Source organism: Dendrobates tinctorius, unplaced genomic scaffold (assembly GCF_039654945.1).
Source record: "Dendrobates tinctorius isolate UK_male_01 unplaced genomic scaffold, ASM3965494v1 ptg000158l, whole genome shotgun sequence".
Taxonomy (NCBI): domain Eukaryota; kingdom Metazoa; phylum Chordata; class Amphibia; order Anura; family Dendrobatidae; genus Dendrobates; species Dendrobates tinctorius.
In genome coordinates, this window is record NW_027361825.1 from 35152361 (window position 1) to 35176798 (window position 24438).

Sequence of the window (24438 nt, forward strand, 5' to 3'; positions counted from 1 at the left end):
TTTTGTTTGTTTGTTTATTTTTAGTTGGGTAGTTGGGGAAAACAGGGGTATTTTTTATATATATATATTTTTCTGTTTTTTTTTTTACCTGATCTATTATACTGTATATGGCAATACCACAGTAATTTAGTATTTAGCAAAAATCACAGCTCGCATTAAATGCTGCTCTTAGAGATTGAAAGTGGCATTTAAGAAGTTAGCAGCAACGGGAGAAGCTTGGCTCCAGTCGCTGCTGCCAATGGCAGACCCTGCCTGTGTAATACAGTCATTATCTGCTGGAAAGCTGCAGGTTCAGGATCCGGACGGGGAACTGACATATGAGATAATAGTGCGCAATATCGGGAAGCAAACTCACAAGTCGATCAGCGCTTGTTAATATGATCGCTCTGTCGCCATACAGCATCATGTTGTCGGCAGCATATTCCTTATTTACATGTGGTGATGTGCTACCGAAAGCAATTTTTATGGTGGTATAAATTTTCCAATTAACCCGTGAGTTATCTTGTGTAAATGGATCTTAACAATACAGGCCCATAAAGCAACAAAACAGTAAAAAAAAATAAATCAGCTCATAAATGTAAGACCTCATTCACATGTTTGTGTTTTATACAGTCATATGTAAAAGTTTGGGCACCCCTATTAATGTTAACCTTTTTTCTTTATAACAATTTTGGTTTTTGCAACAGCTATTTCAGTTTCATATATCTAATAACTGTTGGACTCAGTTATATTTCTGGATTCAAATGAGGTTTATTGTACTAACAGAAAATGTGCAATCTGCATTTTAATAAAATTTGACCGGTGCAAAAGTATGGGCACCTCAACATAAAAGTGACATTAATATTTCGTAGATCCTCCTTTTGCAAAAATAACAGCCTCTAGTCGCTTCCTGTAGCTATCAATGAGTTCCTGGATCCTGGATGAAGGTATTTGTGATCATTCCTGTTTACAAAACAATTCCAGTTCAGTTAAGTTTAATGGTCGCCGAGCACGGACAGCCCGCTTCAAATTAACCCACAGATGTTCAATGATATTCAGGTCTGGGGACTGGGATGGCCATTCCAGAACATTGTAATTATTCCTCTGCATGAATGCCGGAGTAGATTTGGAGCGGTGTTTTGGATCATTGTCTTGCTGAAATATCCATCCCCTGCGTAACTTCGACTTCGTCACTGATTCTTGCACATTATTGTCAAGAATCTGCTGATACTGAGTTGAATCCATGCGACTCTCAACTTTAACAAGGTTCCCGGTGCCGGCATTGGCCACACAGCCCCAAAGCATGATGGAACCTCCACCAAATGTTACTGTGGGTAGCAAGTGTTTTTCTTGGAATGCTGTGTTTTTTAGCCTCCATGCATAACGCCTTTTTGTATGACCAAACAACTCAATCTTTGTTTCATCAGTCCACAGAACCGTCTTCCAAAATGTAACTGGCTTGTCCAAATGTGCTTTTGCATACCTCAGGCGACTCTGTTTGTGGCGTGCTTACAGAAACGGCTTCTTTCGCATCACTCTCCCATACAGCTTCTCCTTGTGCAAAGTGCGCTGTATTGTTGACCGATGCACAGTGACACCATCTGCAGCAAGATGATGCTGCAGGTCTTTGGAGGTGGTCTGTGGATTGTCCTTGACTGTTCTCACCATTCTTCTTCTCTGCCTTTCTGATATTTTTCTTGGCCTGCCACTTCTGGGCTTAACAAGAACTGTACCTGTGTTCTTCCATTTTCTTACTATGTTCCTCACAGTGGAAACTGACAGGTTACATCTCTAAGACAACTTTTTGTATCCTTCCCCTGAAAAGCTATGTTGAATAATCTTTATTTTCAGATAATTTGAGAGTTGTTTTCAGGAGCCCATGATGCCACTCTTCATAGGAGAATCAAATAGGAGAACTACTTGCAAGTGGCCACCTTACATACCTTTTCTCATGATTTGATACACCTGGCTATGAAGTTCAAAGCTCAATGAGGTTACAAAACCAATTTAGTTCTTCAGGAAGTCAGTAAAAAGTAGTTAGGAGTGTTCAAATCAAGAAAATGATAAGGGTGCCCATACTTTTGCACCGGTCAAATTTTGTTTAAATGCAGATTGCACATTTTCTGTTAGTACAATAAACCTCATTTGAATCCAGAAATATAACTGAGTCCATCAGTTATTAGATATATGAAACTGAAATAGCTGTTGCAAAAACCAAAATTGTTATAAAGAAAAAAGGTTAACATTAATAGGGGTGCCCAAACTTTTACATATGACTGTACATAGTTATTACATACCCATTATAATCTATGGACATGTTCACAGGCTCACTGTCAGAACCCCAGCGATCACTGTGTTGTGCCAAATCCTTTGGACAGGAAATGTGTGTGTGTGTGTGTATGTACAGTGGGGCAAAAAAGTATTTAGTCAGTCAGCAATAGTGCAAGTTCCACCACTTAAAAAGATGAGAGGCGTCTGTAATTTACATCATAGGTAGACCTCAACTATGGGAGACAAACTGAGAAAAAAAAATCCAGAAAATCACATTGTCTGTTTTTTTTTCATTTTATTTGCATATTATGGTGGAAAATAAGTATTTGGTCAGAAACAAGCAATCAAGATTTCTGGCTCTCACGGACCTGTAACTTCTTCTTTAAGAGTCTCCTCTTTCCTCCACTCATTACCTGTAGTAATGGCACCTGTTTAAACTTGTTATCAGTATAAAAAGACACCTGTGCACACCCTCAAACAGTCTGACTCCAAACTCCACTATGGTGAAGACCAAAGAGCTGTCAAAGGACACCAGAAACAAAATTGTAGCCCTGCACCAGGCTGGGAAGACTGAATCTGCAATAGCCAACCAGCTTGGAGTGAAGAAATCAACTGTGGGAGCAATAATTAGAAAATGGAAGACATACAAGACCACTGATAATCTCCCTCGATCTGGTGCTCCACGCAAATCCCACCCCGTGGGGTCAGAATGATCACAAGAACGGTGAGCAAAAATCCCAGAACCACGCGGGGGGACCTAGTGAATGAACTGCAGAGAGCTGGGACCAATGTAACAAGGCCTACCATAAGTAACACACTACGCCACCATGGACTCAGATCCTGCAGTGCCAGACGTGTCCCACTGCTTAAGCCTGTACATGTCCGGGCCCGTCTGAAGTTTGCTAGAGAGCATTTGGATGATCCAGAGGAGTTTTGGGAGAATGTCCTATGGTCTGATGAAACCAAACTGGAACTGTTTGGTAGAAACACAACTTGTTGTGTTTGGAGGAAAAAGAATACTGAGTTGCATCCATCAAACACCATACCTACTGTAAAGCATGGTGGTGGAAACATCATGCTTTGGGGCTGTTTCTCTGCAAAGGGGCCAGGACGACTGATCCGGGTACATGAAAGAATGAATGGGGCCATGTATCGTGAGATTTTGAGTGCAAACCTCCTTCCATCAGCAAGGGCATTGAATATGAAACGTGGCTGGGTCTTTCAACATGACAATGATCCAAAGCACACCGCCAGCGCAATGAAGGAGTGGCTTCGTAAGAAGCATTTCAAGGTCCTGGAGTGGCCTAGCCAGTCTCCAGATCTCAACCCTATAGAAAACCTTTGGAGGGAGTTGAAAGTCCGTGTTGCCAAGCAAAAAGCCAAAAACATCACTGTTCTAGAGGAGATCTGCATGGAGGAATGGGCCAACATACCAACAACAGTGTGTGGCAACCTTGTGAAGACTTACAGAAAACGTTTGACCTCTGTCATTGCCAACAAAGGATATATCACAAAGTATTGAGATGAAATTTTGTTTCTGACCAAATACTTATTTTCCACCATAATATGCAAATAAAATGAAAAAAAAACAGACAATGTGATTTTCTGGATTTTTTTTTCTCAGTTTGTCTCCCATAGTTGAGGTCTACCTATGATGTAAATTACAGACGCCTCTCATCTTTTTAAGTGGTGGAACTTGCACTATTGCTGACTGACTAAATACTTTTTTGCCCCACTGTATGTGTGTATATATTCACACACACACATATATATTATTTATTTTTTTTTTTTCATATCATGTTATTTATTAAAAAAAGAGAAGTTTTCACACCCAGGCACTGAGGCTTTTCTCTAGTTTTCAGCAGACTTTTTATCATCAGAGGCAGGATTACAATGACAAGTAACATCTACATACAGCAGATAACAATGAGTTAACAATGACTTTTGCACACGCTCATAAGATGCTTCAATACAAAAAAAATAGGGCCTGAATTTATTCATTGTGGCTAATGTACATGTGCATAGCTCCAAAATATCTCTGGTCAAGCCTGACATTCCCCATTTGGGAGAGCTGTCCCGGGAGGTCAGTGGAATATCTCTACTTCCACGTACCGTGCAATGTCTCTCTTGACGTCTTCACTGCCCCGTAGCTACTCCTCCCTTGATTTCGGGTGGTGGTTCTGGCATCTCTCTACTCTCTACAGATGTACATTAAATTTTCTTGACATTTATTACTGTATCATTGGAGGCAATAGCAAAACCTACGAGTCACAGGCTGCCCTGACAAGTATAGAGGTATTGTGGGAGAATTTCTCTACTTGAAGGTACAGTGTAATCTCTTAAATTACAGATGGATTGTACTGGTACATAGAGATACATCTCTATATACCAGTGCATTTCTGTTTTGTAGAAGTAAAATAAATCAGATTTTTTTGCTTTAAAATTACAGTGCTGTGCAAATTAATTGGGACAAAGCATTTTTTTAAGTAAAATTGTAAGTTGGTTACCAGTCAGTGATTCAAACCAGTTTTAACTGCTTTGATCAGGTGTGAGTGCCTGTTCAAAGCAGTTAAAACTGGTTTGAATCACTGACTGGTAACCAACTTACGATTTTACTTAAAAAAATGCTTTGTCCCAATTAATTTGCACAGCACTGTACTAAAAAATAATAAATATAATAAAAAAATACATTTTTAATGCAATAAAAAAAATCAGAAATCAGCAAATAACATGGATATAGTTGGTGTCCCTGTAATTGTAGGAACCCATACAATACAGTGATCAGATTTTTTACTGTGATCGGTGAATAGCTTGAAAAATTTTGTGATTGACTTTTTTTTCTCAATTGTAGCTATAAAAATGTAACTGAGGCCATGTTCACACGTAGCATAAATGCTGTGGGTTTTTTTTCTGCACATTACATTAACTGCAGGTGTCAGATCCAAACTAGTCAATAACAATCTTCTGTGGTAATTGTGTTTCATATGCATTTTTTATGCATTTTCCCCAATTTAATGCGTTTTTCATGCAGACTTAAAGTAGCGTTCTGCTCTCAAAAATGCAACTGCGTTTTTTTTGGCATGCATTTTCTTTCTGGCTTCATAGAGAAGCTCATGGAGAAATAAATACACCAAAAGCGCACAGTTCAGCAGCGTCATTAGACGACAGTGGGTGGATTTTTTTATGAAATCACATCCATTTTGCTTGGACAGTTAGGCTGTGTTCACACGTAGCGTAAACGCCTCTTTTTTTTGTGCAGAAATGCTACTTCCTTTTACTGTCCAGGAAAAGTGGATGTGATTTCATAAAAATTCTGTCTCACTGTGCGTATGTTGAACTGTGCAGCTTTGGTGCTTTTTTTTCACTCTCCATAGGCTTCTATGATGGGGAGCCTGAAAGAAAAATCCCCCCCAAAAAATCTGCTTTTTTTTTTTTTTTTTAAAGTACAGAATCAAAAAAATTAAAACCGCTGCCTCAAAACCTGCGAAAATCCATAAAAATTGCAGCAAAAATTAAAAATGCAATAATTTAGAGATTATTATTACCTAGTTTGGTGCGGACACCTGTACAAAATGTGCAGAACCCCCCTACAGTATTTGTGTAATGTCAACATGGCTGTACCGACACACAAAAAAGCAAGAACTCATATAATGAAGCTTCCAGAAATGGAAAAAGGTCTGGCAGCTGCAACTATCAAGAAATGAACAAAAAATAAAAGAAAACTGTGTGAAAATTACAAATTTCCATTTAAATTTCAATACAGATTGTGGGTGATGTAAAAAAAAAATTACCAAAAATAAAAAAAATTAACACACAAGCCCGATTTACACAGTAGGTGGTTCTCTCATGCTATTTTTCCTTTTATAACCTTGGTGACTCGTCACCTTCTCCTCCCGCGGTCCTGCACCCGGGATGTGATGTTCTGCTCATGATTCGGATGTACAGCTTTATGGGACTTGTCAGGAGACATCTTGTAACAGATGACAGCACAATCTGTCCTCTCGACCTGATGTACATGTTGTATTCAGAGACCGCAGATACTTCAGCCCCTCTCATCCTAATCATCCACTGGCGCTGGAAAACCATGCTTTATATGAATATAAAATGATGGTGGGGTCTCCGTAGTCGGACCCCCAATGATCCAGCAGTTACCACCTGTTCTGTGGATTGAGCGCAACTTCTTAATAGAATAACCCTTTAATTCTTCTAGAACAGTGTTTATGCAAATATGATGCAATGACAGAATTACACTTTTTTTTACCATTTCTCCCCATTGTTTCCAGGACATGACCGCATATGGCGACTTCAGTTTTACCTTCTCCTCGATACCTCGCCGCCTCCTATCATCCCCCTCTTTCCCTTCTCCTGAGAATAAGACAAGGTACAATTTAAATTCTTTGGATAATTTTGGCCACAGCGGCCAATTTTATTAACAAACATTAACAATAAACATTAAATAATTCAAAATTATGAGGGGAGGGTTCTTGGAGCTAGAAAGATCTGGCTATAAACTTATTTCCACCATGTTACCCCCAGCCGTCCAGCCCAGCTCGAGGGCACCGTAACTCCCCTTCTGGGAGACCAACCACCATAGCTCCCGAGGTAAAACCCCGTCCAGAGCCCATACCCAAAAGCCAGATCCCCCATACCATTTTAAACTGTCGGGAATGTTACTTCCGAATCCTTCCCCGACCAATCACCGTCAACTCCAAGAACCCCACCCCCCGCCCCACAGCCACTGTGACAACAGCAACAACAACGCCTCATATAGACCCTGACAAGAATCTATATACCGATCACCTTTTTTTTTTTTTTTTTTTTTTTTTTTTAAAACGTACATCCCCTAGCAGCCCTCAACATGCTCCCAAAACAGGGAGGGTGGGTGGGACTTCTCTCCTCTGCTCCTGGCTGGTGAGTGCGGTTTTTCCCCGCACTTTTTCCCTAATACAGGCTGCCCCCACCTTAAACCCCTCCCCTGGCCCCCGTCCCGGCCAACCATTTCAAACTGGCACAACACCAGTTCTAAAACTTCCCACCCATGGCAGTCATGGGGGGCTTCCCCTAGGCTGTGCCCTTCCCCAGCCCCCTTCTTTATATGGTGAATTGAATGGCATTATTCAAAAGTCAACTAAAAAAGTCCTGGCTTTTGGAAAAACAAGAGAGAGAAAAATCAAAAGTGCAAAAACGATTATTGGGCTTGAAGCAAAGGTCTTAACAGGAGCACTTTTTCTTTCCTTTTTTTTCATTTCTCACTTTGGTAGCCATGATATTTGTATGTGTAATGATTGCAGTAACACATTTCAGATTGGCATCATCTGCCGAATTTAGCAGCACTCCGGTCCACTCCGGCATCACGTGACCAATTTGTAACCTGCTGGATCACGCATTGTCTTCTTTGTTACCTTCTTTGTGCAAGTCTGTGAGATTCGGAACAACGCCCTATCGCTTTTTTGAGACCCGTAGACTTGCATTGTAAGAATTTAAATAGTGATCTCAGCTCCACAAGGACAACACTGTGTGATTTGGCAGGTCACAAAGGCTGTCACATAATACTGGAGTGGACTGAAGCCCCCAATTTCAGAAATCAGTATCGGAGACCCTTACACACATGGACACATTCAAGTGAATTGGTCTAATTTGTCTCTGCACGTTAGTGTGTTCCCACAGACAGTGTGTACGTTTATTTAACAGCAGCATGGTGTGCAAAACGTCCCGCAGATGGATGACATCCGTGTGTCATCGGTGTGACACATACCGGCGCCTGGGAAGTAGCGGTACAGATTGCGCTGTTCCCTGGTGCTGGGTGCTGAAGACTGCTCTCATCATTCTTCCCTACTCATGCAGAGATCAGCACTGTCAGGGGAGAGAATGTTGAGATTTATATTCAACTGATAACAGCGAGAGCAAGCAGTGTCTGATGGGACTGCTACTCCCATCAGCCTACACCAGTTGCTGCTAATAACAGTGAGAACAGGTTGCGGATGATGGGAGTATTCATCAGCTGACGCCTGTGCTATAATTAAATAATAAAAAAATGGCATAAGTTCCCCTGTATTTTTGATAACCAGCCAGGCAAAACTGACAGCTGTGGGCTGCATCCCTCATCTGTCAACTTTAGAAAGGCCGGTTTTATCAAGAATAAAGGGATCCACGCACTGTTTTTTTTTAATTATTATTTAAATAAATAATTTAAACGTTGTGGGTTTCCCCTCATTTTTGACAACCAGCCAAGCTAAAGAAGACAGATGGAGGCCGGTATTCTCAGGCTGGTAAGGGACCATGGATATTGACCCCCCCAGCCTAAAAATAGTAGCCCACAGCCGCCCACAAAAGGGCAAATCTATTAGATGCGCCAATTCTAGCGCTTTGCCTGGCTCTCCCCACTTGCCCTGTGGCGGTGGCAAATGGGGTTCATATTTGTGGGGTTGATGTCACCTTTGTCTTGTCTGGCGACATCAAGCTCACAGATTAGTAATAGCGAGGCATCAATAAGGGCAGTTTCACACGTCAGTGTCTCCGGTACGTGTAGTGACAGTTTTCTCATGTACCGGAGACACTGACAAACGTAGACACATTCTCATGAATGTGTCTATGCAGATGTCAGCCTGTCTTCACGGACCGTGTGTCCGTGTGCAAAACACGCTATGTCCGTTTTTTGTGCAACAGCACGGATCACACGGACCCATACAAGTCAATGGGTCCGTGTAAACACGTACCGCACGCGTGTGCTGTCCGTGTGCGATCCGTGTGTGTTTTTAAAAGTCAAAGGGTTAACATTAAAAATAATTTTTCAAAAACACGGACACGGACAGCACATGGATGGTACACACGGACATACGGATAGCACACGGATGACCTCCGTATGCACACGGATAGCTCCGGTACCGGTTTTTCCTGTACCGGAATTATCTGGACGTGTGAAACTGCCCTAAGACACTTATCCGTTACTTAATCCTATATTGTAAATAAGCACACAGCAAGAATAAAGTCTTTATTTGAATAAAAAAAAACATGGAGGTGGTGCCAATGGGTTGCCATGACAGCTGGGGGTGACCCCATGTGCCTGTTATAATGACTCTTCTGTCAAAGCCAGAGTTTTGCTGGCATGCATAGGAGATTGTGATTTTTACTATAGATGGCAGTGCTGATGTCCTATGTGTAGCACATTTGATTGTATGCTCACTGCTTCAAGTCCCCTAAAGGGACTATTAGAGACAGCAAAAAGTGAAGTTTTAAAAATATGGAAAAAAAAAACTCAAGGTCAAATGTAAAAAGTTAAAAAATAAAAAATACACATATTTGGTATTGCTGAATTAGTAAAAGTCCGATCTATCAAACTATAAATTAAACTAATGCTATCAGTAAATGACGTAACAAACAAAAAAATCAAAAACGCCCAAATTAGTTTTTTTTAGCTGCTGCAACATTACAATAAAATACAATAATGGTGCTCAGCACCAGCACCAGCTCAGCACCACCTTACATCTCCTCCCTTGTTTCAGTCTACCACCCCACCCGCGCCCTCCGTTCTGCTGATGACCTGAGGTTAGCATCCTCAAAAGTCAGAACCTCCCACTCCCGTCTCCAAGACTTTACACGTGCCTCGCCAATTCTTTGGAATGCACTTCCCAGGTCAATACGATTAGTCCCCAATCCCCACAATTTTCAGCGTGCCCTGAAAACGCATTTATTCAGACTGGCCTATCGCCTCAACATATTAACCTAATCTATCCCTGTGTGGCACAGCCAAAAGTTTTACCATAACCAGGTTCCCTGCATCATGTTCCCACATGCTTTATGCATCCATTAGCCCTCTGTGTCTGTACTGTTACACACTTAACATTATGGCTGGTCCATACAATCAGGGCAATTGTTACCACCCACCTTTCGTGTCTCCCTTTTTCCTCATAGACTGTAAGCTTGCGAGCAGGGCCCTCATTCCTCTTGGTATCTGTTATAATCTACTGTATGTGATTATTGTTATGCTGTAATGTCTATCGTCTGTACAAATCCCCTCTGAAATGTAAAGTGCTGCGGAATATGTCGGTGCTATAAAAATAAAATTTATTATTTATTATTATTATAATAAGAGGTGATCAAAACATTGCTTCTACCCCAAAATGGTATCAGTAAAAAAGGCAGCCCTTACACAGCCCCAGATCCTGAAAAATTAAAATGTTATGGATCTCGGAGAAAATGGTAACAAAAGCAAAAATGTTGTTTTTCGTAAAAATTTCTGTTTTTTTTTCAGCACTAAAAGAAAAATAAAACCATACATGTTTGGTATCTGCATACTCGTACTGACCTGGATAGTCATATTGCCAGGTCAGTTATACCATATAGTAAACATGGTAAATAAAACCCCCAAAGCAACTATTGTGGAATTGCAATTTTTTTTTTTTTTTAATTTCAATGCACTTGGAATATTTTTTCCCCACTGTCCGGTGCATCACATGATAAAATAAATAATATTATTCAAAAGTATAACTTATCCCACAAGAAAAAACCCTCATACTGCTATGTGGATGGAAAAATAAAAAAGCTATGGCTCTTGGAAGAAGGGGAGGGAAAAAAAACAAAACGAAAAAAAAAGAAAAACACATGGAAAATCGCCCAGGGTTGAAGGGGTTAAAGAGTAATTTAAACACAAGTCTTACAGCTGAATGCTGAAAATGTCATGTGCGCCTTACGATATTCTTGCAGCTATGTAATCCTCCAAAGATGTCGGCAGCTGTGGAAAATTGTCCCATTGCCGTCATACATACTTTAATTTTATTGCACGTCTTAAAGCAGCTTTGTCAGATCTCCGAGGGGAAGAGGTTGAGCTCAGGGATATATAGTTTTCTATAATGTAATATAGTATTTTTATGTAAAAAGATGTTTAACTGCTGTCTGGACTCAGAGAAAAAGTGTTTGAGTCTCTCTTTTCCTGTAAAGAAATCCTTGTGTGTCCAGCACACCCCACAGACACGAGAAAGCCTGTGAGCTTTGCTTTCCACACCCACACATTGAGAAGGTCTGGGAGTCGTGCTTTCCCTGCCCACACATTGAGGTGGTCTGGGAGTCGTGCTTTCCCTGCCCACACATTGAGGTGGTCTGGGAGTCTTGCTTGCCCCACCCACACATTGAGGTGTGGGAGTCCTGCTTGCACCACCCCCACAATGAGAAGGTTTGGGAGTCCTATATGCCTCTCCCACAAATGAGAAGGTCTAGGAGTCCTGCTTGCCCTGCACACACATTGAGAAGGTTTGGGAGTCCTGCTTGCCCCACCCACACATTGAGAAGGTCTGGAACTCCTGCTTTCCCCGTCCACACATTGAAATGGTTTGAGAGTCCTACATGCCTCACCCACACAATGAGAAAGTCTAGAAGTCCTGCTTGCCCCGCACACACATTGAGAAGTTTTCAGAGTCCTACTTGCCCTGCCTACACATTGAAAAGGTTTGGAAGTCCTGCTTGCCCCACCCACATATTGAGAAGGTTTAGGAGTCCTTCATGTCACACCCACACATTGAGAAATCCTGCTAGTCCTGCTTGCACTGCCCACACATTGAGAAAGCCTGTAAGTACTGCATGCCTTGTCTACACATTGAGAAGGTCTGGGGGGTCCTGCTTGCCCTGCCCACACACTGAGAATGCTTGAGAGTCCTGCGTGCGCACAACTTGAGAAAAACTGCAAGTCCTGCATGCCCACCCATACATTGAGAAAGCCTGCGAGTCCTGCATGCCCGCCCACACATTGACAAGGTCTGGGGGTCCTGTTGCCCTGCCCACACATTGAGAAAGCCTGAGAGTTCTGCATGTCACACCCTTATATTGAGAAAGACTGCCAGTCCTGCTTGCCCCGCCCATACATTGAGAAAGCCTTTGAGTCTTGTATGCCCCACCTACACATTGAGAGAGCCTGCGAGTCCTTCATGTCCCGCCTACACATTGTGAAAGCCTGCGAGTCCTGCATATCCGCCCACACTTTGAGAAAGTTTGCCAGTCTGTCTTACTTGCCCTGCCCACACACTGAGAGCCTGAGATCCAACTTGGTGTCCATTCAAAGAGTGAGCCTGTGACTCCCTTTCCTCCCAGTACCTTTAGAGAAAGCCCTTGAATCTGTTCCTTCTTGCCCATATGAATTTATAAGGAAAAGCTGTCAATCACTGGGAATAGTGCTGGGTCAGCAGGACACAAAGGCTTTCTCTAGTTCTGGCAGCATTTATGTAGTTTTATACATGAACGTACTGAATTAAATCCTATAATATTACCTATCCCTGAGCTCAGTAGTTTACCCCCTTTCCATTGATAGGGAACCTAAACAGTCACTTTGAAGGACCATATTTAGGCTCTATGTAAATAGACGCAGGTGTAGTGTGACGCTCATCTTATAATTGTCTCAGGCGGCCCTAGACTTATCTTATGTATTGAGGGTCTGCAGTTCTTATCCTTGCAGGATAATCCTAACTTGCTTCTTTCCCAGCCCTGGGTGCTACTAGCAGCTCTAGCTGTTGTAATTCTGATTATCTCGGTCACCTCCAAGACGCCTTATTTCAGCTGACGGGAATTCAGCTCCCTTGGGGGGGGGATTCATCTTCACACAGTGCTCTGATACTTACCTACCAGGCATCTCCTGCTGCTAGTTAGCATTTCAATGACTTGTTCTCCAGCGAAGAAACACACATCTACACTAATGTAGCCATGCCATCTATAAATCTGTCTATCGCACTGGTATCACTTCATTCACCTGCGATGATTATATCATATGATGCTTTACTATGTTGAATTATCATATACTTCAGTGGTCGGATGCATAGAGACAGTAATGCCGGGTTCATATGTCTCGATTAGAATCTCGCTTCTGTAGATAAGGGGGGGGAGGTGTGACTGCTACACGTGATTCATTTTTGAATAGAGTCCAACAAAATCTTGAAGGCCATGTTGACTTTTATTGGGGTCGGTCCAGAATCTTTTCTGCCCAGAGCCCCCAACTTGGCCTCGTCCGTCATTTTACGCGATAAAGCCACGGCCAGAATGGCCTCAGTGGTTGCAGGGAAAATTTAGTTTCAAAGAGGACCTGTTGGTATTAAAAAAAAAAATACTAGTTCTTACTCTTATTTTATATCCTCTGCTGCCCTGGGTATTTCAGTGTTTGTTTTTTTTCCTTTTTTAAATCCGTCATTCTGTTCCAGAGACTGTAAGCCTTTTTATTTAGTGCTAATTTTTATGTTCTTTACTAAGGGGGGAGTGGCTCACAGGATCCTCTGGGGCATGTCTTTAGGCAGCTCTGCATAATTACCCTGTGAGACATGCCCCTTTATAAAGATATAAAAATTACCACTAAATTAAGAGGACCATATCTTTGGATTTGAAAAAAAACAACTAAAAATGCAATAGTCAGGGGAGACGTGGAAATAAAATAGAGCAAAAAATATTCACTTTTGACCTGGTGACAGGTCCACTTTAGGGACCCCATACACAGATGAAAGTCATCCAAATCTGCTGGCTTTGGTGAGACCTCCCCATGTGAATCCTTTCCCATCAGAGGGAAGAGAAGGATCGGATAGTTGGAATTTTAACTCCCGATCATTTTTATTTACAGAGGAGAGAAGCCGCTGCCAGAGAAGTCTGATGCACGGACACATGAACGCTTGGCCGAACTAAGCTCTTTGGTGTATGTGGGAGTCAGGAGGGACAGCTGTCAAATGTAGGAATACTCAGCTGACAGCTAGCTCGTTTAGGCCCTGTTCACATGCTGAGGATTTGGCATAAGTTTAGGTGTGGATTTTACAGTGAAATCTGTGTAAAGTCTGACTACAATCCACATCCGCATGTGAATGCGTTCTCTTTAGGACGCAGTCAGACGGCCGTAGGAATTGGACGGAGATCGTAATGCAGTGCACGGACTAGCCGGTGGCTCCCCAGACCTGAGTGTGATGGCTGCGCAGAAATACAAGAAGTTGTCACATTTGGGTCAGGAGAGCCGCCGACTAGTCAGTCCGTGCATTTCGTTCCAGTCTCTAGCCCGTTCATACGGCTGTCTGACTGCACCCTTAGTCCCATTCATAAGTTACTGAAAACCTTTCCAAAAGTTACAGAAAACCTTTCCACTTTTTAATGTTGTGGGGTTTTTTTATGCTGAAAAAAGAAAAAGTGACTGCTAGAGCAGTGGTCCCCAACTTTTGTGACCTAGAGAGCCACATTCTTCTCCGAGAAAGGGTCACGAGCCACATCCAGCTCCTGGCCCCCTCACAATAGTGGCAAATAGAGCCCCCATTACGGGTATAGTGATAACCAAAGCTTTTCCACAGAAATCACTCCAAAGCAGTACACTGAGATCCAGGGGTTCCCACAATCCCCCCATTCAGTATTCTCCCATCAAGGACTCCCAACACACTGTCACATCCAGCTTTGAGCACCTCCTCTAACAGGCAGTACCATCCTCCAGCGTACCATACCTAAAACATCTCTAAACCCCTAAGACCAGGATATGTGCAACCAGATCTGATCTTCTGTGCAGGGCTACTCACGTAAATCACTATTTTGGGATGTGCTCCTCATACCTGTTTGCTAGACCTGGAGCTAATGCACCATGCTGGCAGACAGTCGCGAGCCACAATTCATGGGACCGCGAGCCACATGTGGCTCCTGAGCTACAGGTTGGGGACCCCTGTGCTAGAGAGAGAGAGCGATATCGCTCCCTTCACAGGAAATGTCACTCAGCTTTTTCAAACTCCTGAATTGTGACTCTCCACTCACTCAAAGATTTGTGGGGGATGAAGTATCGTGCACATTGGGACCTTTTTATTTGGGGTGTGTTGTCACTGGATGGATACTTTGCAGATTTTCTGTCCTAGAGTTGCAGGATGATAATCCACAGGTGTATTAAGGTGCCTGGAGTGGAAACCGGGTGAAATTTTATAAAATCTCATCCACATATTGTCGAGGAACAAAAAACAGGAATTTCAGGGGTGCAGAGTGTAAATCCACAGCATGCCATGCTTCAGATTTCATTCTTAGGGCTCATTCAGACTGAAAAATCGGAACGCAGTGCACGGACAGGCTGGCGGCTCTTCCGATCCAAGCGTGACAGCTGCATAGAAATACACTGTGTTCTGATTTATATGGCCTTCTGACTGCGCCCTTATGTTAACGCCTTGTGTTTTTGCCATGGTTTTCCCGCGTTTTTACTAAAAAAAGCAATGTTTTAGCGTACCAGCAAAGTGAATGAGATTCCTGAAATCTTAAGCAGCGCGCGCATATTTTTTCCTTGCAAATTTGAAGCAGTTTCAGATCTGCAGCCTGTCAATTTTTTTCAGCGTTATTTGCAGCATTTTTTCACCAATTCTTAAAGTGGACGTGGAGAAAACACATGTAAAAAGCGCATATTTTAGGCAGCGTTTTTCTTGCAAACACTTATTTTTGCAGCTGCAAATACTCATGTGCACATCGCCTTTTCCACAGTAAACACTGCAGCCTTTCCTCTGCGAAATTCGTTAAAAAAAAAACGAAAAACGATTTGATGCGTCTTGGCCATTGTAGATTTCATTGTGGATTTTCAGCTGTGGAAAATTCCCAGCGTATCGGTCTTGTGGATGTATCCTAAGGCCGGGGCTACGGGGAAATTCGGGAAGCGGCACAGGTTGCTGTACAGCGCAATGCGCCGTGACCACAACAAGCAAGTCCGAGAAAATCCAAACAATTCTGTTGCCGACTTGCTTGTTGCGCTGGCGGATCAGTGAATCACAGTGCGACCCCCCCATTCACTTGTGATGTAGCAGATAACGTCAGCACATATATTCTGAAAGCTGAGGACTTTTTCTAGATTGGCTATGTATGCAGACGTGCAGCATTTTTTATCGAATATACGATGTCCAGGCATCACGGATAGATGAGTGACGAGTCCGGCTGGAAAAGCAGCTACACTGGTTGGTAAAGCGAGATGCACAGATGTGGAGATGGAGGCGCTGCGCTCACAGAGGGACACAGAATGAGGTGTAGAGATTGGAGCAAGCAGTCGGGAGCTGGGAGCAGAGGAGAAGGGGTGGAGGGGAAGATGACGCATCACATTCAAGATCCTGCCCCTCCATCCATTCACTGCAGTGGGATCATTCCACCATCCCACCTTGACTGTGGATCGAGGGGGACCTACTAGCAATGAGCATGTGTCAGGATAGCAGGGGCACCGTGCGCCTTGTCCGGTCCGGCTAACGCATCTGTGCTGTGGATCCAGCAGCCCACCCCTCATAGGGACAGCAAATCTCACTGCACCAAACAGCATCACAGGACATTATGCACTGACAGCAGCTTCTGCAGCCACACAGCACCATCTCATGCAGCCTCCTGTTTATTCCTTTCCACTCGACTGCTCGCTCTCTGCCCTGCTATTAATCCATCTGCTCTGGCCTGTCATCTCCATTCATACCCTTACCTGTTTCCTCAGACATCCACCCCCCACCATCTGTCTGTCTCTTTCTCACATACCTGATCCCATCTTCATCTCTCACCTGTCGGATAAGGTGGTCAGTCTTCTCATCCGCCGCGGCCGTCTTCTCTCCTGTCTCTTACGTGCCTATCTCACACCTGTCTTATTTGCAGTGGATTATGTGATTCCTGTCTCAACTGTCTGACTGTCTTCTCCTTTCCCTCTGTCTGTCCCTTTCATTTCCTACCTGTCTCATTACTTTTTGTACCTCTGTCCGGTGTGTTTTCCTTGTTTTTGTCTCCGTTCCATTTTGCCATCTGTAGATCTATCAAAATATAGCCTGAATGATAAAATGACCAGTGGGAATATCCGGACCCTCGCTCCCGTCCTTACCTGCACTCACCTGGTTTAGAATAGTCCTTTCCATAAAAGCAAACATGGAAGCCATGGCTCTCACCCACCTTTATATGTCCCGCAGCTGGATGCTTGGATCAGCGAAAAAACACTGATGGCTCGGGATAACTCGCGGGATGTGACTCAGAAACTCCACAAGAAATGGCTCAAGCACCAGGCGTTTATGGCTGAATTGTCTCAGAATAAAGGCTGGCTGGACAAGATTGAAAAGGTAAGTGACGGCTCCTTTAAGGCATTGATAAAAATGTGATGACCCCTATTATGGAGAGACCCTGGGGTGGTAGCCCTTACCCATAATCCTATATAGCCTCGTTTTTCTTCCTCTTCACTTTCCAGCACATTTTCGATTTGCTTTGATCTAAATATTCAGAATAATCCCAATACCTCGGGGAGCAGTAATGCTGCCGGCACATTGTAGGAATTATGGGGTGGTTTTATCCTACAAGAAGAGCCAGAGTAAAAGGCATGACATGTGGTGTATTGTGGCTTACCAACTAAGACCCCAGTGGGGTCGGTGGGCATATGCCCCTGGCTGCTGGAAAAAGTGCTATCAAGCCACTTTGCATGGTATTCTTGCATATCGTTAAGGCTACAAGCTGAACATTGAGGTCTCATTTATGGGCGGCAAACACAAGCATAATTCTGTAGTTTTTATAGGCTAATCATTAAAAAAAATTGTATCTAGGGGACCCAATCAGTTCTGTAATTGTCAGCTGTCAGGGCACGCTGGAAGTTGTAGTTACCCCTCCTCTGGAGACTTACAGGTTGCTGACCCCAGATTTAATCCAAAACATGTCTTTGTCTATATTCATAGGGTTATTGAAGAGAAGGAAGGGATTACTTCTAAGGTAGACATGTTTATATACCAGCCAAGCCATGATCCCAAAGGAACCCACCGTGATCTAATTCTGTAGTTTTTGTGCCAGAAGTTTCTTAAAGTGGACCTTCCACCAAGTAATAGAGGCGCGGTGCTCACAGAGTGAAAATGCAGAGCAGACTAAAGAAACACCCCCGAGGATCTTGTGAGCAACACCCCCCTTGGAAACATCATAAAAGCGTAAAATAAAAACACCTATATTTCTGGAACCCTATGTCGGATTTAAAAAACAAGAAAAAACAAACACTGAATACTCGAGAGAGCAGTGGTGAATAAAATAACAAAAAATAGACGCCAGTGACCAGTCCTCTTTAAGAACTTTTTTAGATCACTTGCTCATTATCAATAAGGGCCATGTGGGTGATCAAATTATTGCAGAATTTGGGAGTCAGATAATTCCTGGAATTTTATTGAATTCTTTTTTAGTGGCCAAACTAAAAGTTCCATAAAGACTCTGGACTTCCAGACTGGACCACTGACTAATTAACATGCTCATATGCTTGGCCAAATGCTCCTTCAGTCAACAGTTATTTCTCCTGTCTCCCTCAGTCAGGAAGTTGCTCTATTGGCAGCCAATACCCAGGGAAGCAGAAGGATTGGACCTTGTAATTCATCGTGTCCAAACCTTTTCTGTCCTGACATCATCTGTTGGGAAACCCCCACACAAATTAGGCTAGGTTCACACTAATAGAACTCTCAGGTGAGGACTACCTTGTGGCTTCGGTCAGAATCTCCAAACCACAGGATTCCGTCAGAAGCCATGAACTTCGTAGAACCCGACGGAGTCACTGTGAACACTGTTTGGCACCCTGGCATTATTCATCTTTTTCAGACATGCACAGAAAAAAATGTCAGAGCACTGTGCGTGTGAGAACCAAGCCCTAGATGGTTCACCAGTCTGGCTGAAATCACTGGGATCAACTAGTTTTAATCCAGAGTTTATGGGGGGGGGGTTACAAAACATGGCCGTCCGTTACTGCCTTATATCAACTGAAGACTAGAAAGAGACGATAACCAAATGTCCCCAAACTTATTTTGGTTTTATATTTTTGACATTTCCATGACGTTAGATTTCCATGTATCTACTGAACTTGTAGAGGAGAACATAACATCATGGAGGCAATGTCCTGTAAAGGTCGCCGTCTATTTATACCCTCGATCCATTTTCTGATAGATCTGGGTTCCAGTTTATGTAATTTCTCAGTAACCGGACACGCACTTCCGACATACGTGACGTTAGATTTCCTTACATTTTTTTCAGGAGTTATTTGTATTTCAGTGCTTGGTGTTACTGTACGCAGATTGCATTGTGCGTCTTCTTGCTGGGGATGGATTCTGCATGACACCCAGTGTCAGCCTGATGCCTGCCGTGCCGTGCCAAGTCGGATTATAGCACTGCATACCCTCCTGGCAAGATATCCTGGAAGATGAAATAACACCATAAACGGGTCACTGGCTTTGATCATAAAGATTTCTCTCTATTTTGCTGAAGCCGTCAGGATTGTTGGATCCGTAGGATGAAGACATGCCAAGATTCCAGTAAACATCGGAAACTGATGTTATAACTGTATGCCTTCTTGTATTGGCATAAGAATAAGCATTTACTACAGGGGTTGTCCTGGATTAGGAAAACAGGTCTAAATTTATGTCCAAAGGCTGTCTGTCGCTGGTGCATTCGGGCACCTGCAATGCCAGTCACTGCCCAAAACAAGGGTGGCGCTGTTTCTTTTTTCTTATACCCCAAGATAACTGTTTTGAACATGAAAGCCATTTATAAACATACATATGAATGTAGCAGGAGTGATCGTAGCAGTAGTAGTACGAGCACAAAGGGTAGTTGTTTGCATTGGTCATCGCTACCAAATTAATGTAGACAGGCGTGACCAAACGGCGGCACAATCACCGACTGTGTGAAAGGTTTTCTGCAGCCAGGTTGGATTGTATAACGTTACTGAGCAAATAAGCAATTTGCATTCTTCTGCACGTGCGGCAAATTTCTGGACATGGCAGAAGATAATGCAACATTGGCCGTGGCCTCCATTTAAAAAAATGTTTAGGTCAATATCGATTAAAATCGTTAGAATTTTGGTCAACGTGGTAAAGACTGTATTTATTCTAGGTCACTACTAGTACATGACATCAGTCCCAAAAATGGCAACTTGCCCTTAAGTAGCACAATCTCCCCTGAGTAATTCATTTTTGACACATTCTTCTATGGTTTTTTCTTGGCCAAAAAAGTTGTAGCCTGATGTTACGTTCTACAGTTCATCTTGATCTGTGGATGTTTTGGATCTGTAACTTTTTTCCTTTTTTTTTTTTTCTTTAAAGACACAGCATACTGTAGTTATGGTATTTTTTTTTGCCATCATTTGCAAAGATTTCTTTGTAAAGTCCTGAAAATAAAGCTAGGAAAAAAGACTGCACCAAAACTGGCTGTTTTGTTGCAGTCTTTTTTCCTAGCTTTATATTGTTAAAATGTCATTAAAAATGCATTACATAAATGTAATACAATTAAAAAAATGCATTTTTTTTTCCGGAGTTTAAAAGCCTGGAAATTAAGTCTATGGGTACGTTCAAATTGATTAGCTGTTTTGTTTTTTTTTGGTCCGTGTGGAGACTGGACCAAATGTTAGCCAATGTGTTGGTGCTAGTGGGCAATTTTCCACACCAACCTGACCTTGGTAAAAAAAAATAAAAAATTGCAGCATGCACTAGAATGGTCCACTTTACGGACCAGACTGATGCATATCAATGCAGGCAGCTCCCGTATCTTTTCGCCATGTGGTAAACCTGAACACTGAGCCTGTCACGTCCATAATTTGCGACTGTGACTGATCTGATAAGTCTTTTTCTTTGAAAGGGCGCTTAAAAATTATCTTTAATGTGAGGCGAAACTACATTTGTTCCGCAGCGCCCCCACTGGAGAAATGAAAGCATTACACGGTGCCTAATGAAAGGAGTATATTTATACTGTGGGGTCTGCCATAGTAAGGTGGTCTAGCAGGCTGCGTTCCTCTCCGGATATGAGCAGGTCAGATGTAATGATCTAATTATGCTCAGTTATAGGATCAGCGAAGAGAATAAGATCACATTGTATTTAATTCTCATTTCTGTCATATAAAATGGGACTAACATGACCCAGATACGGCGTCTTCAGATGTGTTTCACCCGTGTGACATATCATAGGCTTCCAGGCATTTCTTGGAGGAGCTTATCTCAGCTTTTACCAGCCAGACACCAATTTGCATTAAATCCGATTATTTTTGCCCCCTTTTCTCTGCAGGAAAATAACAAGATGAATTATGGGTGGAAGTGATGGAAGTAGCAGATTGAGATCCTTGTGCTGCATACATTGAGGATGAGTGACTAGTGGTGTGTGGGCAGGAGAGAGCAGACACAGCTCACCTGACATAACGCCCCTCATCAGCAAAAGGATGGAAATAAAACGCCTAACAGCCAAATTGAAGGTTACCCACGTTATAAAAAGCAAGGAAATAGTAGTAATATAAAAAAAATCCTCTCCAATTTCCCACGGATCCCTAATCTAAGGTGGTGTGTGCTTGCTGGTCCCGTCACTGACACATAGGAAATGTCTATAAATTCCCACTCAGCCAATCACTGGCAATTGCAACCATTTCCAAAAAGCAAAAACCAGTGAGCGCCACAACTGGAGCTACGAAAGATCGGGTACAGAATGTAATTTTTAAAAAATTATTTTAATTGGAATCAGCAGAAAATGACTGTTCAAACCAAGCACAGGTGTTTTGTGCACTCTTGTCGCAGCTGAGCATTTCAGTGCTTCTTACTATCTGTCTCTGTCCTTCTTTGACTTCTGTAAAGCTGGAGCCGTCAATCAAAAAAAGATGGGGCAAAAATAGATGTAAAACTGCACTAAACTGCTCAGGGAGCATGGTTTGAACAGTCATTTTGTGATGACAGTCACTTTAAAACCAAACTGAAGCATTTAAAAAAGGAACATCTGGAACCCGCCATTATTGGCATCTATAAACATTAGGTCAAAGCAGAGAGAAAGAAGTGGTTTTAGGACCAGATTTTGCGGCACAAAGGATTTTTTCCCTTCTCCCATGACAGCACCACCTGAGCATCCGCCCACCAGGACAGCAAACCTACTGAATAAAAAGGCGGTACCCTCTCCTCTGCATCAGTTCTGTTTCCTGTCCTCGTGGGAGCCTACAGAAGCAAGCGGTACACTTACAAAGGAGGGTGTCTGGGAATTCAGGATGCCATCCGCGGGTGAGGTAACGCCAACCAGGAGGTTGGTGCAATGCCGTGCAGGCAGCGACCTCTTGGGTAAATGTCTCTTGCCTGCCCGGGTCCCAGGTCTGCGTGCTGGGGATTGCAGGAGCGTCCCAGCGATGTGCACCGGGACACCCTTCCGGGTCTGCGCACAGCCGGGGACGCTGGGGGAGCTGGCGTGCCTGAAGCCGAGCACGCCGGAAATCGAGGCTGCCCGGGTCTGCGCACGAGCGAGAAGCCCGAAGTCGTAAGAGGTCATCCGGGTCTGCGGACGCAGGAGGGGATCCGGCGCGTCCCGCCAACGTGCACACCAGGGACGTCAGCGGCCATCCGTGTTGCGCGTGCGCAGGGTTTGGCGATCCCCTGCACACAGCGTGCCGGATTTAAAACTGTATGAGACAGAAGAGGTGGGCCACCCAATATTTAAAATGAAGTGCCCAGAAAGATGGTGGCAGATGGTGAAGTGCGCAAAGGCAGGACCAGCCTGAAGATTAACGCAGGTCACGAGCCCACTGCCAGCAGGAGACGTTCTTCTGAACCAGCTCAGCCTCCGTCTCCGGTACCGTAGATTGATCAGCTGGATGGTGAGTGATGTACGTGAATGTACACTATACTAAAAACAGCCCCTTCTCTCTGTTTCGTTGATAGGGAAGACCCCTGAAGCGCAGTTCCAAGCAAAATAATAGGGAATGCGCCCTGCGCAAGGGAGATCCACCTAGCTCTTATAATAAGAGGCTCTGCTCCGGGTGTATACAGCAGAAAATCTCAGTGGAGGCACCTGGGTTTGCTATGGATCTAAAGTCCATCATTAGATCGGAGGTCCAGGAGTCCTTAAAAGATCTGATGGGGCAAAGAGGAAAGGGGAAGCCAGAACCACTGTATTCAGAGACGGGAGGGATCAGTGGAGTATGGAGGGGAGAGTTCAGACCTGGCGCAGTTATCCTCCTCTTCCTCCTCAGATGAGGATACGAGGGGTAGGCCCTGCTTCCCTGCGGAGAATACTGACAAACTGGTTAGAGCCATAAGATCCACTATGGGCAAGACAGTTCAGGACATTATGTTTGGGGGTTTGGGTCAGGGGAAGAGACGTTCCTTTCCAGTTAATTAGAACATCAAGATGCTCATCAACAAGGAATGGAAGAAGCCAGAGAGGAAAGGGCTACTACCATCTTCTTCAAAATGGAGATATCCTTTTGATGAGGAGGAAGTCGGCACATGGGAGAAAATCCCAAAGATTGACATTGCAGTGGCTAAATCAGTTAAAAAATCCACGTTGCCCTTTGGAGACCTGGGAGCTCCAAGAGATTCTTTAGACAAGAAGGCCAAAATCTTCCTAAAGTCAGCCTGGGAGTCTTTGGCGGGTTCATTAAAACTGGTGATAGCTGCAACCTGCACAGCAAGATCATTGATGGTGTGGCTACAACAGCTAGGTAACCATCTGAGAGACAATACACCAAGGGAAGAGATTCTGGCGGATCTTCCACTGTTGCAGGGAGCAGCTTCCTTTTTGGCCTCGGCTGACTCAGGTTAGCAGCAAGATCATCCCAAAAAAATTTGCCAATTCATTAATTTGCTCAAATTACCAACAATTGAAATCCACAGTCTATCCGCTATTGGTATAGCCAAGACAAATTGAGCCTCAACCACAAGCAGTAATAATAAAATCACATTTTATTAATTCCAAAGTATAAAAAATTCACATGATAGGTAAATGACAAAAAAGATGCAAGAAAAAGAAAAAGAGGGACGTAAGCCTTTACCTGGATCCTAGCAGCATGTTAGAGGAGTTGAGTGGGAGTCCCGTCCCTCTGCCCCTGGTGGTCATTTTGTCCTTTACCATGCAGCAATATGTTTAATAAGGGTGAACCTTACGTCCCTCTTTTTCTTGCATCTTTTTGTCATTTGCCTATCATGTGAATTTTTATACTTTGGAATTAATAAAATGTGATTTTATTATTACTACTTGTGGTTGATGCTCAATTTGTCTTGGCTATACCAATAGCGGATAGACGGTGGATTTCACTAGCAGCAAGATCAGCAAACCTCTCTAACGCTGCCCGTAGAGCTCTATGGCTCAAAAGCTGGCCGGGGGATTCTCATTCCAAGACTAGACTATGCTCTTTTCCATGTGAGGGCAAATATTTTTTTTGTCAAGCTTTGGACGATATTCTTGATAAGACCGCAGACAAGAAGAAAGGTTTTTCTACGGTATCACGTCCGCAGGTTAAAA

General features: G+C 43.3%; 1 protein-coding gene across 3 annotated transcripts in view; it reads left to right on the forward strand.

The window, feature by feature from the left end:
* SPTBN4 (spectrin beta, non-erythrocytic 4) overlaps positions 1-24438 on the forward strand; it is a 114568-nt gene that overhangs the window by 47526 nt on the left and 42604 nt on the right. For 2 of the 3 annotated variants that reach the window (XM_073549274.1, XM_073549275.1), the window contains one exon: positions 17139-17285. In XM_073549274.1, coding sequence (XP_073405375.1) covers positions 17139-17285 — 147 coding nt within the window. Of the gene's footprint in view, positions 1-6251; positions 6632-17138; positions 17286-24438 lie in introns of those variants that run through there. The other variant, XM_073549276.1, reaches the window with a different exon arrangement.